This window comes from Podarcis vaucheri, assembly GCF_965113315.1.
Source record: "Podarcis vaucheri genome assembly, chromosome: 2".
NCBI classification, from domain to species: Eukaryota; Metazoa; Chordata; class Lepidosauria; order Squamata; family Lacertidae; genus Podarcis; species Podarcis vaucheri.
Genome location: NC_138760.1, coordinates 90,361,910 through 90,379,396, shown reverse-complemented (window position 1 = coordinate 90,379,396; position 17,487 = coordinate 90,361,910). Strand labels below are relative to the sequence as shown.

At 43.3% G+C, this 17,487-nt stretch overlaps 1 protein-coding gene across 8 annotated transcripts in view; it reads right to left on the bottom strand.

Annotated features, from left to right (window-relative positions):
* MGLL (monoglyceride lipase) overlaps positions 1-17,487 on the bottom strand; it is a 76,107-nt gene that overhangs the window by 11,530 nt on the left and 47,090 nt on the right. For all 8 annotated transcript variants that reach the window (XM_082210538.1, XM_082210534.1, XM_082210536.1 and 5 more), the window contains 3 exons: positions 9,673-9,809; positions 4,765-4,875; positions 1,949-2,038 (listed from right to left, as the gene is read on the bottom strand). In XM_082210538.1, coding sequence (XP_082066664.1) covers positions 1,949-2,038; positions 4,765-4,875; positions 9,673-9,809 — 338 coding nt within the window. The remainder of the gene's footprint in view (positions 1-1,948; positions 2,039-4,764; positions 4,876-9,672; positions 9,810-17,487) is intronic.

Here is a 17,487-nt window from a genome sequence, read left to right as displayed (position 1 = left end):
AGAAATCTAATCTCGGCAGACTAGACAATATTTTCAAATTGCTAGGTATTTGCAATGTATGACAACACATCAAAGAGGTGTTGCTGGTTCCAAGCCATTTGGTAAGAAGTAGTGGTCAGTGCGATGGAACAGCATCACAGAGTTGCCTGGCCAACACCAGTGTTGCTACAGGTTAACTGGGCGGTGCTGGGGCAGGACTGCATGGCCTTACTGGTGGAGCCAATCCAACATCTGCACAGTCCTACCCACACCATTGCCCTTCCCTGCCCCAGCACTGTTCAGGTATGCTGTGCCAGTGTTGGGAGGGTGGCTACACAACACCACCACTCCATGCGAGCTGCTACTGCTAGTACAGGTCCAATACATTGCACATGTGGACTATAAGGATTGGATGACTTCCATGAACACTTGCCAAAAGCTGCCTTCCGGAGAGGCAGCCCATTGTTTCTTCCTAGTCAAATATTGTCTAGCCTGACTGATAATGGCTCTCCAGGCTCTCTCAGGCAGGGATCTTTCCTAGCCAGATCTGTTATCAGAAGGGCAAACTACAAGTTACACTCACTATGTAGCTGTGCCTTTAAGTATTTGATTTGTTTTCTACACCAATTGCTGGGACCCTAGCATGGGGATTTGGAAGGCTTTAACCCTTTGCCATCTGCTGTGGTTCTGATCTGGATTATTGCCCCTGTGTGTCTGTAATTTGGGGGGGGGGGACACGGACCATCCCATACATTTCAATAAGAGCATTTTAATTTTTTTTTTACTATGCAAGCTACAGGTATGTTGAAGCCCCTGTGCCAGCAATTTAAGTTAAAACATCCCTGTACTGAAAAGCCCAGAAACACAGGAAATTTAGCATGCAGTCTGGCTCATGGACTCTTCAGTGAAAGATACCAAAGATTGAATCTGAGACCCTGAATGCGGAGCATGTGCTCAATTACTTAGCCACATACACCCAATCCTCCTTTAAGCTGCTATGCGTGGACCTCTCTGTTAAGCACAAGTGTTGTTGACAATGTTGACTACAACAGGCTGGATGTGCTAAGAAGCATTTTAACCTTGCTGCATTGCTGGCATCCTGTTGGCACTTTGCTGTCAGACACCTTCTTAGCATTTCCAGGGTGAGAGCTCCAGCAGCATGTATTAATCATTGCAATGCAGCTTACCTAGCAAGTTAGCAGCATTCAATATATTTACAGTGCATCTGAGAGAAATCTGAGCTGGTAGGAATGTGCATTCACTAGCATTCTATAGTCTCCTGCTTTTTTCAAAATCCCAGAATGCCATTTCCTGTCAGTTCAGTTGATCTTTACAATGAACTACAACCCCGTCTAGCAATCCTTTGTCAGTCTCTGCTTACATTCATTCCCCCTCCCTGTATGCCCACGATTGTGTTCTCCTTTAAAGAACAAGTACATTTTTATTTGTTACTGTTTTGATGCTAAAGCTGCTGTGGACATCTCTGGTTTTACTAGCGACTGCAGATGCAGGTTTGCATCCTTGTGCTTCAGGAAATGTCTGTAAGCAGCACAGAGGTGCTTGGCTACAGAGCTACTGCAAAATGCAAGGTCTACTATTGGGCAGCCTCCACCACTGGTGCATCATGGCAACTATGAAGTCAACCCATTTGCTTCCATATTAATATGAAGAACAGGGACACAGAATGACAGAATGAATTTTCCCTGCTTCACAGTACTGATGCAAAACATATGAGGATTAAGTCATTTCAGGCTGGATTAAATTTTCTCCTCCTAAATGCCGTATGAAATTCTCTCATTGTCTATACAGAAAAGGTCCCATCCCTTTTCCAAAGGCATTTCATCAGTTTGCACCAAGATGCAACTTGGCACTTGTAGTTCAGTCAAACTGCTGAGGCAAGAACAAATGGACAAGACTGGGAAACAAGAACAGACACCACAGTGATTTGCAAGAGCAATAAAATTCTCACCTCTTTCTTATTCCGGGAAATGACGTTTGGGTCGATAGATCCCAGGGACAAGTTTGGCAGAACTAAGTTAAGTATTTTAGCTGCAAAAACCTGAGGGAGATGAATGTAGTTAGTAACTTGGACAGCAAAGAAGAGAATTGCAGGAGCCAGATCGGCAGGTGGCAGAAATGTTTTGAGGTTCTCTGTTGCTGTACCACCACATCAATGTTATATTCCAGCTGAGGATCCGGTCTTAAGTGCCAACTAACAGCTCTAGTACAAATACACTGAAAAGGCAGGAAAAGTTCCCACGGCCATTTACAAGGACAAGCATGATGCAACAGGCAGTGTTCCTCAACACATCTTTGTCCAGCTTCAGGACTCCTGCATTTCCTCCTGACACCAAAATAAGCAAGGAGAGTGTCCTTGCTGAAGAAGCTAATACTGAGGCAGCGTTTCACTTTTCAATGCAGTCCAATTTTGTCTCATCACCATTTACTTCTAATTTCAGTCTGTTACAATGCAAATTGTCGCCTGTGCAATCCACCCAGTATTTGCCTAGGCTGCAACTCTTTCTGCGAAGCACATTCTCTAGGGGGACACAAATAAACAAGAACAAATGTGCAGGCATTGACTAAGGAAATCTATTGCATACCTGCCCTCTGGGAGTTAAATGCAAAAGGTCTGAACTTCCGGAGCATACAAATGCCCACAGAAGAGAAGGAAAATGTATTTCTTTCTCCCACTAAAAGCATTTTGCAATCAAGCCCAATATTTAAAATTCTCCTCTGATCTTTTGAAAATTACCTTCTAATTAAGTGGTGATTGCTTGGAAATGTTGACAACCAAGAAAACAAATAGCTGGGCCTTTGTTTTATAGTCTCTTTGAATGTCAAATACTGTATCCAGAGATACTTCCTGCAAAGTATAAAGTGTGACCTTGCTAGAGTACAAATCCATTAAGCACACCCAGTCACATAACATTCTCTCATCCTCCTTCATCAAAGTTGCTATGGACTGGGAAATTATACTGTATTAGAGCAAAGATAAAAAGGATGAAATGAAGAGTTTCTCCAAGGTACCAAATATCAAAGCAGTCACAGATTTCAGAGGCATTTACAGGCATTGCAAATGCCATTGCCATGGAACACTCCTTTTGTACCAAAGCTTCATGAGCTCCATTTAGCACATGGGCCAAGAGAGAGATGTTAGGACATAAATGTATTCTCCAGAAATGCAAATGTGGTCCTGGAACTTCAAGTCACTTGGAAAAGTTCACCTTTCCACTGGCACTAATGCATATATTTCTACACGTTAGGAGACCCCCTCACAGAGCTATATTTCCTATCACCCTTAATGAACTACAGTTCCCAGTATTCTTTTTTTTTTGGGGGGGGGGGTGCCGCCATGACTATTGAAGACGTATAAGAGTGCTTTAAATATATGACATGAATGTGACCCTGTGCTTTGTTTGTGCACTACTACTTATACTCTGCCTAGTGTGTTTTGTCTAGGCTTAGTTCCTAGCACTGGCCTGAGGAGATGAGTTGTCCTGGCTTCCTGGGGGATGATACTAAGTAAAACAACAGGCTTTTAATTAAACAGCTTTGTGTAACAAGTACCTTGATAGATAAAATACCTGAGGAAAAGCTAATGAACTCATCTGAGCAGGTTATTGCACAGTGTCTTCTGCCAGGAGTTGTGGTTGGTAGATTTAACTCATTATGTCCATATCCATCTACATCAGGGTTTTCCAAACTTGGGTCTTTAGCTGTTTTTGGACTACAATTCCCATCATCCCCAAGCACTGGTCCTGCTAACTAAGGATGATGGGAGTTGTGGTCCAAAAACAGCTGGAGACCCAAAGTTTGGGAAACCCTGATCTAGATGATGGTACATATAAATGCATTGCATGCACTCTTAACAAGACAAATAAGGTGGGATTCAACTATGTTTTATTCAGAGTAGACTAATGAATATGTCCAAGTTAGGGGCATCCATTTCAATAGATCTTCTCTGAGTAAAACTTAGCTGAATTCCACTGATATAAATAATGAAGATTAAGATATGTTCCCATTCTAAAAATCTAAATTTTACCATTATAAAGTCTGAGTAGAGCATCAACTGTATGCATGCTCCCATGCTTACCATTAACAGATGACAGGACTGGCTATAGGGATGGAGGCTACTTTTCCAATCTCAGGGCATTCCCCCCCCCCCACAACATCCACTTAAATGTAAGCAAATTCAAAATTGCTTGCTGTGTAATACTGAGACTAAACCTATGAAGCTAAAGCAAACCAGGTTGAACCTCGTCTCCCAAGCCCACTAATCACATAAATATATGTCATTAGGCAGAATTATAACTGTCAAGTGTCCTTCCACTCATAGTGACTTTACAAAGGTAAACATGAACCTGGAATATGGAAAAATCTGGGGAGGGGGAACTGTAAAGGTAAAGTGACAGCAAAAGCCAATTGTTAGGTCTTTGCAGGTTTCTCTGCTCCATATCTCTCTCTCTCTCAATGCTGCCTCATGTGCTTTCCTAAAAGGCAGCCAGTGGGATTTTGCTATTCACATGTTTCCAACACATATTTAGCCCCATAGTCTTCGTAGTGACCATGAATTTTCCTCTGAAAATTTCCTCTGAAATTCATTTAAAATTAGTAAGGACCTTAAATCAATCCTTTCTCCCTTTTCTTTTCTTTTTAGTGCAAATTGACATGTACAGAGAGGAAGGACTGGTGGGGAAAAAAGAGCTACTGGCTGGAGCCAGTGTGACGCTCAGCTGACATTTAGCTAGTGTGTTGGAAATTAATTTATGCCTGTATTTTTACCTTGATCGGTGTTGCTACATCTGGGCTTGCAACTACTAGAGGAGAAATTAATACCATGCCTGAAAAGTCATTTGGTCTTTCGCACGCAGTGAGGATGGAGATGGCTCCTCCCTGAAATGAAAAAGCAAGCAATATTTTGAGTGAAAACACTGGCAATTACAATGAGTATTATAGAGTCATAGGACTGTAGACCTGGAAGGGACACCAAGGGTCATCTAGTCCAACCCCCCCCACAATGCAGGAATATTAATCCCAATAGAGCAAAGAGGGATTCTAAGTATTTTATAGGCAAGTACAGTAACCAGGTCTGTTACTGTACCCAGGTATCTTGTCGATTTGCTCTAGTGATGCGCTACAATTGAGCCAAGGTAGTTAACTTGAATTTCCTTTTACACACAACAAAAAACAATTTTAGATAAGTGTTTCATCCTCACATGCCACTGAGTTCAATTGACAACTATTTTTCTGAAGTGCCAACATGGGATCACAATGCCTGTGAAGCTGGCAATCTCGATTTTTATACCATGGATACAAGTGTGTATCACAGGTGTGATTCACCTGCCAATCCCAGCAGAGCAATTTTTGTGCTTCAAAGGGGGTTCCGGTGCTGCTGCTGCAGCCACTGCAACACTCAGAGGCACAATTATATGAAAGAAGGCATCCTGTCAGTCTGCACGGAGCTACTCTGTGATGGTTACAGCAAGCTCAAGCTCACCCAACAAATCTTAAGTTATGCATAGTTTAGCAGAGAGAAATGAGAACAGTAAACTACTTTATTTACTCCCCTCCCACCTATGGAATTTTAAACAGTAATTGGGGTGGGGCAACTAGGGGCAAAATAAGGGTATGGTTGTCCCGGTGGTGTGGAAAGGAAGGATGCCTCTGATGTGCATATAAAGGCAAAGAATACGGAGGAAGAACTGACAGAATCAAAGGGGCACGAGATGGTTGTATGTTATTGAGAAAGACAAGGTGAGTTAAGGAGCCATGCAACTGGAAAAGGAGAGATGGCAGGAAAAAACAGGCTGGCCAAAAAAAATCCAGGATACCAACAAAAGACAAAGAGAAAACTGAATGAGTAAGAGAGTTGTGCAGCTAGACACTGAGTAAAACCTCAACTATTAAACACACACACACCCAGGCAAAGCTAACTGTTTTCTGACATTCAGACATTTCTCAAAACTTTCGGGGGGGGGGGTTTCCTCCTCCAGAAGCTCCAGCTCGAGGTCACGATGGCTGTACACAACCTCTGGTATCAGTATCAGAAGCAGTATGCCTTTGAATGCTAGTTGCTTGAGAGCTCAAATGGGGGGAGCGGTGCTGCACTCATGTCCTGCTTGTGAGCTTCCCTCAGGCATCTGGTTGGTCACTGCGAGAACAGGATGCTGGACTAGGCGAGTCCTTGGTTTAATCCAGCATGGCACTTCTTAAATTCTTGTGTGTGTGTGTAGGATTCCTTTGCTTGAGTGGGGGCTCTAACTGGCTGCCTCACATAGAGCAGCCAATTTCATGTGTGAATGGCCTGCAGGTACCTTGGGATTCAGAGCACAGCTCTCAGGCACAACCCCTACCTTTCCCTTATGCTTATGAGCAGTGGTGTAGCGTGGGGGGTGCGGGGGGGCCGGCCGCACCGGGCGCAACATCTGGGGGTTAGGGTTAGGGGGCGCAAATCCACGGGTTAGGGGGCGCAAATTACTTGCCTTGCCCCGGGTGCTGACAACCCACGCTACGCCACTGCTTATGAGGTGTCTATGAAAACGAAGGCTGAATCATTTGGGCCTGGTTATTCTTACCGCCCAGTTATCCTAGCTGGCCAGAGTGGCTGGGACAACTCACTCAGGTGGGCGGGGTACAAATAATAAAAGCATGTCTGGACTGAAACACGAAGTTTAGGAAGAAGCATGAAGCACACATATGCGAGTTTTCACCACAGCGGCACAGGTCACAAACACCTAGGTAGGAGCTGGGCTCAACAGAGAAAGAGAGTCCTTTACATTTGCTTTGGGGAGGAAGGCCTAGTGTGGTGGTCTTTAAAAATCCTGTGAAGGACTGGACTCTGGAATCTTCTTGGAGACAGGGGCTTTTGCAATTAGAGACTAAACTAAGGCTTTAAATACTTGAGTATTGTTGGCTAATATTTGACCAGTCTTTTAACATTGTTTCAACTAATCAAATGGCAAGGCTATCTTGGATCACAAATCAGTACAACCAGGACAGAGGCACCAATAAGCAGGGAGTGCTCAGTAGGAATTACAAATCATTAATTGCCTTGGTGAAATTCTATGGCGCTGGAGAGTCATAATCCTGTTTACATGTAGAAACGACAAGAAGACTATGTAAGACTTCATTTTGATGAGGATTTAGGAATCAGACTATTGCTATAGTCAATTTGCCTTTAAAGGTATGCTATGAGCTTCAAACCAAACATCTTCATTCAAGTAGGTCGCATTCGGACTAGTGACGGGTGAACTCAATCAGCTTGTCTCAAAAATTACTTTTGTTTTGCTTTGAACTTTCCTTGGGAACACTCAGAAACTTAAAATTAATTATTTTTTGTGTGCTGAATTCTGCTACTACCCATTCCAAACAAAGAAAAGTCTTTCTAGAAACAGGAGAAGGCTGCCTAGCCCCTACTGAACCAAAAATGATGGTCCTGAGCATGTTCAAAGTTTTCATTTTCCTGCCAGGGAGCATGGGATTTGTAGTCGTCTCTGTTTCCTAAGGCAAATTCAACTGAATTAATTAATAGGGGTCCTGTTCAAAGGGGAGTGAGGCTTTTAGAACTAGGGGAGTTCATGTTTCAGATTTCCCCGGTTGCAAAACTGCACCCACTAATCCTGACTCAGTATTTTCTTTTTAAACTTAACAATAGGTAATGCACTTTTCATGTGGCAAGTCTTTGAAGCATAATGCCGTGGGATATGGGGATGGCTAACAGCATGGTAGTAATGCTAGATAAAAGGAGGGGGCATCATATTGGCTTAGAAGATCTTCCAGGGGCCTTAACTAATGAGCTGATCCTACTGGTTGCCACTCTATAGAAAGGAACAACACACTGAATTACTATCCTGTTCCTACTATTGATGCAGGAGTGGACACTGGCACTCCTGCAGCGCTGACAGCTGCCTCCAGCCCTTGCTTAGCTGTGCCAAGCAAAGGCAATTACATAGCAAGGAAAGAGCCAGGGCCAGTTTTATGCCATGGGATCTGGCTCAGAGGTCAGAAGTCTGGGTTTGCTTTGCAAGTAAATGCAACACTGCAGGTAAATAAACCAACCCTTAATGACTGGAGATGCAGATTAACAGGGCATGTATCCCCATAATGAAAGCTGTTGCACTGCATGTTCTAGAGCCCTATACTGGCATACCATTCCTCTGAACTGTCTGGCAAGTGGCTCAAACAGACTACCTTTTGTATTTGCATTCCTGATCCTTTTTATGTTTTGCTTATATACACAATAATAATAACAACAACAACTGAACTAAGCTCCTATGAGGGTTGTGCATATTCTCTGTTTTAAAACTCAGTATTCCCATTCATGCAATAAAGAAACAAAAAGTCTTCATCAAGGAAAGCAGAATTCGGAGTTATGAGTAAATTGTGCATATTTGTATATATTCGCTTATTTTGCATAATTCATGCTTCTTTTGTTGAATGGCAGAGGGAGCTATGCTGAAGCTCCCATTCCGAGATCACAAGTAGTCCTGCTCAGCATTTACTTTGGTTTCTGAAGTTTTCTCGAGGCATTATCCATTTTTAGGTTATCTCTAGCTTATCTCCACAATCACAGGGACTAAGCACCTGGGGGAGTTAGCTTTGTTTTGGAAAAGAACACTGAGATGCCCAGGTCATTATTACGTGTCTACTATGAACTTCCATGCTTGCATGGTTTGTGAACAAAGACAACACATAACTCTGGCTCAAAGTGCCACATTAACAGTCACATGCTTTTTCCACTTGCCTTCTCCTGGTGCTGAATCTCTCTGACCATAGCTTTTCCCTAGTGTAGGCTAGCTCTGCTAGGAACCAACAGACTTCTACTGGGTAGTTTCTGCTTCTTTAACTGCCATCTGATTTACAGTTAAAGCCATGTGCCTACCCAACATTTCAGAGTGCCTGAGAAGAAATTGAATGGGAAAGCCACAACTCTGCATAGAGTGGGACATCCCAGAAGGCAATGGGCTTACTTCAGTTCCTCATCCTTTAACCATTAATAGTAATTAATGGAGTAACAAGAAATAAAACATACCTAGCTTTGGAAAAGCTGTGTCTTCCCTACTTACTACCTCAGCCTTGAGCTTGATTAGTCTCTCAAACCTTGGCCATATTGTGGCCAGTCATGTGGGTTCTCTTTCTCTTGCCTCTCACAGCTTCTCACCAAAAAAGCTCACCAAAGTGGCTTGTTTAGTCACTACACTGGTGCTCCATTGTTACACTGACTACGGTCCTTGAGTTGTAGAGAAATGTATTGGCCAAAAACAGTAAGAGGGGAAACAGCTTAACTCAACTTGCAAAGTGGTGTGTGTGTGTGTGTGTGTGTGTGTGTGAGAGAGAGAGAGAGAGAGAGAGAGAGAGTTAGTTCTTGGCTTGGTAATGTTGGGGAAAGACTGGGGGCCTTTCAACTGTCTTACATTTCTGGAAGATCTGTTTGGTCTTTGGAGCCCAAAGATCAATAAGAGTTGGGAGTGCCGTGTGTGTGAGTGTGACCCCCATCCCTCATGGTCATGCCTGTTTGCAAGTAACTCTATGGGTGCAATTACTGCTTTTAGCAATTATCCATGTAAAATGAACATAAAACGAAGAAAAAGGGGTAGGGAAACAGAAAAGACCAGAGTGGGGGAAAGTGTCCTCTGCTCCTGGGTAGGAAGCCGAGAGTCCATTAAGGAGGGATAGAGCAGGACTGCTTACCATGGAGTGCCCTAGAAGGAACACAGGGAGGCCTGGGTGGTCTTTCTTCATGAGGTCAATGTGCTGCAAGCTGTCTCTGACAAACACATGGAAGTCTGACACAACCATACGGTCTCCTTCACTCTGCCCATGGCCAACTGTGGAGGGGAAAGGAAAAGTGACCTGCTACATCAAAAATATTCAACACCTTTAATGTAAAGATGCTCGAGGCAGCATCGTATCTGAAATTCAATGGAGAAGGGGGGCGCTAGAGATGTGCAAAGAGCTCTTGTGCATTGTCAGGGATGACCAATGGCAAAAACATCTTTCTGGTTAGCTGTAATCATATGAAGATGTAAACATAAGGCTAAACCACCGTGGCCTGGACCCAAATAATGCTGCAGCATGCAAACAGATCTGCCCCCACACTCTTGCCTGGATAGCTAGCTCTGTTTGCTCTCAGTGTTGGGGACCTGGATTCAGCTGCCCTCCGGAATGTGCTTCTGTGAGTGGCTCTCCCTTGTTAGCTTGGGGGATGCATCTGCCCACAGATGCACAGAGTGAGGGACTCATCGACTGGCAGCCTGTCAGAATGTCTGTCAGTTATCATGACTACACAAATACCTTCATATGAACGCACGCAGAAAGAAATTTTCCAGGAATTACACAAAGATTATTGGCACCCAACTATGTGCTGCCAGTGTCTAAAGCATTCAGCTTGAAAAGAGATGTTGATTGTGCTGGGAACAGCTAAAAAGGCATTTCTGATTCAAAGGCAGCAGATGTCTTGATCCAAACCTGGATACTGGAGTGAGTGAAGGAAATGGCTGACAGTTAAGGAAATGATGAAAAGGGTGGCATCCACAACGCAGAGAAAGAGGAAATGCATGAGCAACAGAAGCTGGGAAGGAGACACATCAGCTCTTACTGTAAATTTCAGGGTTAGAATCTAACTTTAGGGGGGTTGGGAAATGCAGAAGTTAAACATCATATGAGATGCAGAGGAAAGAGGAAAAAAAATGAAATTTCCAAATTTTGTCTATTACTTTTCAGCAAGGAAATTTTATGCCCTCATCAGACATTCAGAAATCATCTTTGGGGAATCTCAGAGCCAAAAACAGACATTAATTTAATTGCATGGCTAATGGTCACATCTGTTTTGTTTTGTTGTTTTAAATGCAGTATCTGGAACAGTGAGGGCGAGGCTAAGTCAACTTTCATCAGGACCACCGCATGTGGGGTGAGGCATTTATCTCTTCCTTCTCATTCCCAGTCCAAATGAAAATCACCCCCTACACTACAATTAGTATTAGGAAGAACATTTCCCATTGGCACAAATGGGAGGCAGCTTTTTCTCTCACGGTAATTGTGGCACGGGGTGATTTTTATTGGGATCAGGACTGGGAGGGAAGGATGAAATCTCCACTCTCGACATGCTTTGGTCCCAATGAAAATTACCCCTTCTACACTGGTCATTACAGTTAAAGTAGCATCTATTTTGATCCACAGGCAGCCCATGTACTTTAATTCTTGAACCCATTCCTCCCCTACCAAATTCTATAAAAACTCAATAGCTCCCTAAAAGATAACAGATAAATTAAAAATTACAAATCTCCTGATAACTATTCAGAAACATCAGTATGAGTAACTGTACAGAGGTGCATGGTGGGGCAAAAAACTCTAATTTCACATTTGCACTGAAGGGGTCTGGATGTGGATGCCTTTAAAAGGGGTCTGGGCAAATTCAGGGAGGATATCAGTGGCTATGAGCCATGATGGCTATGTCCTACTTTCGCTATTGGAGGCAGCGTGCATCTGAATGCTAGTTGCTTGGAATCACAAGTGGGTTGCGCTCAGGTCCTGGCTATGGGCTTCCCATAGGCATCTGTGAGAAGAGGCTGCAAGTCCAGAAAAGTCTTTGCTTTCTTATGCTCTTAGGTAATCTTGGAGGAAACTGGGTATGTGGCAGCAGTGAAAAATTCAGATTTCATACTACAGATCATTAAGAGAGGGACGGGAAACAGTGCTTCTTGCTTGGTAAAAAGAACAGCAGAAGGGGCTTTGTAGAAACTAGCCTTCCTGCACAAAGGCAAATTTATCATCTGTTGCTCCACCCACTTTTGCCTATGGCTCCACCCACCGCTGGCAGGTGACCCCTGGAAGGTTGCCTAGGAGGGAATGTGGCCCTTGGGCTCAAAAACATTTTCCATCCCTGGTTTTAGTATGACATGTGAATGTGAAACTGAATCACAGAATTATTTGCAGCAAGATGCAGGGCTGGCTACGATCTATGGTTGCTTTTAGAGGAGATTAGACAGATTAATGGAAGATGTGTATATCAACAGCTATTAGCCGTAACAGCTGAAAGCACCTCCACTGCTGGGACGAAACAGTGGCAGAAGGCTTTTTGACCCCTTTTCTGGACTATCTCAGAGGTATCTGATTTGCTACAGCAGGGGTCTTATGCTGCTCACAGCCTGAATGAGAACTGATTGCAAATTGTAGGAATATGGCCCATTGCTCTTAAAAATAGAAAAATAATTATTAGCCTCCCCCAGTATCTATCTCTTGCCAGATAAGGATTGTTTGCGGCACTGGACTATTGAAATCCATAATTATCCCTTGAGGAACAGAACTAGAGCAGCAATAAGCACTGATGATAAACTGATCTGAATAGGTGGGCTGGTGCCATATCACTGAGCCAAAATTACAGCTCCTTCATTGTAGCTCTAATTCCCAAAGGGGGAAATGCTGAATAGCCAAGCTGGGAGAGGAGGAAGAATTCAGATCATTGAGAGACTTCTGTCACTCATCAGAGGAACATTTGGTATAAAGTGTTTCTCTTGTTGCACTGCAGGTTTTTATCTAGATCTGCTCATACAAATTCTGCAAGTGCTTCTTCAGTTCTGACACCTCTATCTAGTGAGATCTCACTCTTAAAATGAATTCGAAAACAGACACAACAAAGGCCTTTCTATTAAAACACTAATTCAGGCTCATTAGACAGCTTTACATTATCAACAGATTTGTAGGAAGCAAGAGCATTGGCTGAGGGAAGGGAAGCAGGTGAATTTTTAATACGTTTAAAAATCGAAGTTCTGCAATGTACCATTCCAACTCCTCAAAACAGATAATGTACTGGGCACTTTGCTTGACTCTAAGTCTCGTGGGACAATTAACACACAGCTTGGTATCTTATTTTGTTTACGTAGGATCAGAATAGAGGTGGAAATCACAGAAATGCAGAAGGTTGGCAGCTGTGCCATGTGGATTCTGGGTCATAGCTGAGTGGAGAAACAAGCATGCAAGCAAACATATTTTTTTACATGGATCTGCCCTTGGTTTGGCTGGAAACCAACAACCACACGTCTTCTACACATGAATGAGGTAGCTTTGCAAACAGTTTTACAAAACATACTAGCCCCTTGTACCCAAATGGATTGTAGCTGAAAAGGAAAAAGATCTACTCTCGTTTACTCATTGCCCTCCTTCACCTCCAGAACCCTGTAATAAAAAAAGGTCAGTTTGCCTGTCGCTTTGGGCTGCTTTCTTAACCTAACTGAGCTGCCTTGATTGAACAGAAGTCAGGAGGAGCTCACCTGCAGCAACTTCCACCATCACTGGAGCTCCAGAACATGCCATTTGAGTCTCAAAGTCTGTCACCCCAAGAATCTGTGAGCATTCAGGATTTTAAAAAAACATTTTTTAGGTAACTGAGACCATTTTCTGAAGGCTTCCATTAAACATAGTGCTGTGGTCTGTGGTGGGATCGTGGTCTGACCACAGTAGTAGTAAGAACAACAAAAAGGCTAGGGAGAGCAAAATTTAACACCTGAACCATCCCTCAGAAAGATGAAGCTGCCATATGCAGTTCTTTATTCTGACACACTTCACAGCAGGCCTCCTTGACTGCTTTGTAAGTAGTGAATTCCATCTAATTCCAGCATCTTTCAAGTTCAGAGGGAGCCGCTACAATAACACTCCAGTATCTTGGTATGCAGAGGCTGTGGACTTTCATCCAGTTTCTTAGGATTACTTGGACACGTAACTCAGCTCTCCTGTTTCCTCTGAGATTCTTTTTGAGAAGAGAGATAATTGCTAGCATTGTTTCTTCTCTCCCTTAGTTTAATTACATACACCAGATGATGATCCTTCTACTGCACCACTTGACAGATTATTCCATTGCCTACTGGATTCAGAAGCCTCGGCCTCATCTCTCCTAATTCCTTTTAAAGTAAGCAGTCCTCTCCCCGCTCTCTAGTGTTTACACTTCTCCAGTTGCGCAGATTGCTACTGTTGTTATTGTGGACATACTCCGGTTCCCTCAGCCTGAAAAGCGAGATGAGCGCTGCACCCCATAGTCACCTTTGACTGGACTTAACCATTCAAGAGTCCTTTACCTTTACATTTTTTTACCTTACTGTTGATATTCTAATAAACCAGGGGTAGGGAACCTTTGTCAACCCAAGGACTGCATTCCCCCATCAGCAACCTTCTGGGGTGGAGGCAACTGTCATGTTGTGGGTGGAGCCAGAGTCAAAATGAGGGTGGAGCTACAGCTGTGATTCTTACCTTTGGACAGCAGGCTACATTCCAGCCACACAAAAGTAAGAGGTTTCCACACACACACACACACACACACACACACACACACCCCTCCATCCTAGAAATCAAGACATTATCACAATTCAGTAACACATTCCACCCAGGCCAAAGCACTTAAGGAGGGTGCAAAGCACGGTTGGTGACCAAAGTGGCCTAGGGAGAGGGATTGTGGCATGCAAGAGCTGGTGCAAGGGGAATTGAGAAATTCCTGGAGGACAGAATTCTGTGGTGCCTAAAGGGAATCTTCATGTTCAGGGGCAATATGTGAATGACTTCAATATAGGGATGCAAGTAGGCAGCATTTTCCATTCCTCCCTGTAGCAAGCAGCAATGTTTCCATTCCGCTGCAGTTCATCTTTCGCCCAAAAGGACCTTATTCATCTTGCAGTCCGCTATGGCAAAATTATGTAACTTACGTAACTAATTACATAAATTATGACAATCACATTGTCATTACGATGCACCTCATTTCAATGCAAAGGAAATGCACCTCATTTCAATGCAAAGGAAACGTAATGAAATGTAATTGCTTGCTAACTGAAAGCAATACTATTTGTATTCACTGGATTTATTTCATTCTGAACAAAGAGGTGAATACCTGCAATTTACATTCTTGTATCCACTTTCATCAGAATTCTCCAACATTCCTACTTGCAGGTGCCGAAGGCATACAATGGGGAAGGGTTGTTGTTGCTCTTGTTTTTGGCTTCGTGCCCTGCTTGTGGCCTGTAGGTTTTCTAAAAGCATCTAGCTGGCCACTATTAGGAACAAAGATTTTGCTCCCATCAGACAGGTTTCTTCTCATGCTCCTATTAGGTTCTGGATCCTTTAAATGAATATCCAAGCTACATAACCAGGGAGCATATTATTTGCCTTTGGTTTCCAAGAGAGCCTTTATTTTTTTTAAAAAATCAAGATAATTGAAGAGTGTATTTCACCATTACTTCCTCATGGGAAATAATAGTGGCTAATTGTGATTTTCAGGTCATCTGAAATCTCTGAAAGGTAAACAAATATTTTGCCAAGCCAGAGAGAGCCGGGGTTCAGCAAAAGAAGTGGCTAGACCAGAGATGGGGAAAGGGCCATTTTAGTTTAGTCTTCTACCCAGCAAACAAGCTTTCCCATTCCCGTCTGTCCTCTGTTTGTACAGATGTTTACTTCAAGTTTAAATAAAGAGGGAAAATGAATATGTGCAGCATGACCTCTCTTTCCTGGATGGCCTGGGAGCCATGCAAAATATTTGGATAATGAGAAGTCTGGATAAACAAGAAAGCAGCTTCCTTGGAGTTATAATGACAATGAACTATATGGAACACATACACATTGGTGGTAGGTGCAGGAAGAGCTTGGGGTAGCTGAAGTTCATGGGAAGGGGAGGATGTATGGTAACTTAGCCACTGGTTTCAGCTGGATCAGTTCTGTACACATTATTTTAGACCATGTCAGAAGAATTCCCCACAGAATAAAAGCACGTAAATCAAGAACGGGTTTTTAGGAAGGGAGTGGAGCTTGTACATGAAACACTGGATTTAACAGAATACATGGCATTTAATTATTCATGGAACAAGCAACACAGCTAATTCAACCATTGTACCCAAGAAGAAGGAAATCCCAAGGGTGGGGCACCTCTTCAACATCTGGAAATTCAAGGGCTCACATCCTTTTGGACATGCAAAGTCAACATTGTTCTTACAGAGCACAGGAAGCACCTCAAGCAAGCACATACACAAGGACACATGCAACATCAATCTGGGAAACATCTTTTAACACTGAGCAGAAGAGAGAGCTTTAAAAAGCCTTAGTCTACGTGCAGCTGTTTAGTTTTTAAAAACAAGCAAACCACAATTTCTATATTGCTTTCCCTCTTTAACAAACACTATTGTACAAAAGAAACACCAATCTGGCAGCGGTGAAGATCTGGCATTTGGCTCCAAGAATCTGAGGACGGATCCATCCTAGCTCCGTACCAGGAAGCAATCCTACCCTTAAGCTAGGGACCATCAGTGCTGCTGTGTCAGCTTTGGATAGAAGGTGAATAATCTGCACCTTTGGAGCAGCCAGAGAACAGCCTCACTAAGTGGTTATAGCTTATTTTTAGAGACAAGTGGATCAGATCTGGTTTAGTACTGGGAACGTGTTGAAGCTTCAACTTTTGCATGTTGTGCTGGAGCAGCTTAGGCAATGGGTGGTTTCATTCTTCCCATGTGCAGAGCTACATAAATGTACACATAGCTATCATTTTAGTGGGTCTGATGCATTTTTAGTGCATCGTGTAGATGGAAGACTCTTTCATGGTTTCCCTGCAACAGACTAACATGCCTCTGAAAGGTGTTTCCCCCTGTTCTGTCCCCGTCAGTACATTTGGTTGGCTCAAACTTTTGCAAGGTTAGAATGGGCAGCGCAGCGCATGACTGACTTCCAGCTTTGAGTACGGGGGTGTTCTGGGGCTTTAAAAAATGGTATCCTGCCTGCAGCCTCCTAAATGCATTACAGCAGTGAAAAAGCAACAGATTAATCTACAACCTGGATGCATCCCAACCACTCCCATTCATTGCAAACCCAGAGGCCTGCTTCCCTAACCATTTCAACCTGTCAAAAACTAGCCCGTGCCAATGTTCAGTTATCAGCCTGTGGCAAGGCAGTCCTAAGAATTCTCCAATATGTGTGACTTTCAGCATGCTACTTCTAAGCCACATTTAGGGTCAGTGTGCCGAAGCTGAACTGCACAAGCACTGGTGAAAACCAACCACACTATGGCTGATGCTGCTGGAAACTAGCAAAAGCTGGCTTTCACTTGCAGTTACTATTGGCAGAGCTCATCTTCTATTTTCTGCAAAAGCGTGTATCAGTTCTACTTTTTATATTACTGATGTCGCTTGGCTGGAACACACAATCTTTGTTTCCAGCACGATCAACATCCATTTCTTTTCAGTGTTCGCAAGATTACTTTTCTTCTCCCGCCTCACACAGTACAACACATTGAGAAGGATCTCCTCCCACCAGGCTCACATTTTTGGAGAGCAGAGATATTTTTAGACTATTGCCTGCACAACACTTACATTATTGTTTTGTTGTCTTGGGAGGGAGGGGTGGGAAGAATAATTGGAAAGAGGCAATTTTCTAGGCTAAAATTATTTCTGCCTTATTGCTGTGCAGCAGAAAATCTCTCATCTGGTAAATCCACTGCAAGGAGTTCCCCCTCCCCTCCAGTGCTAAACAAAATGATCCCCG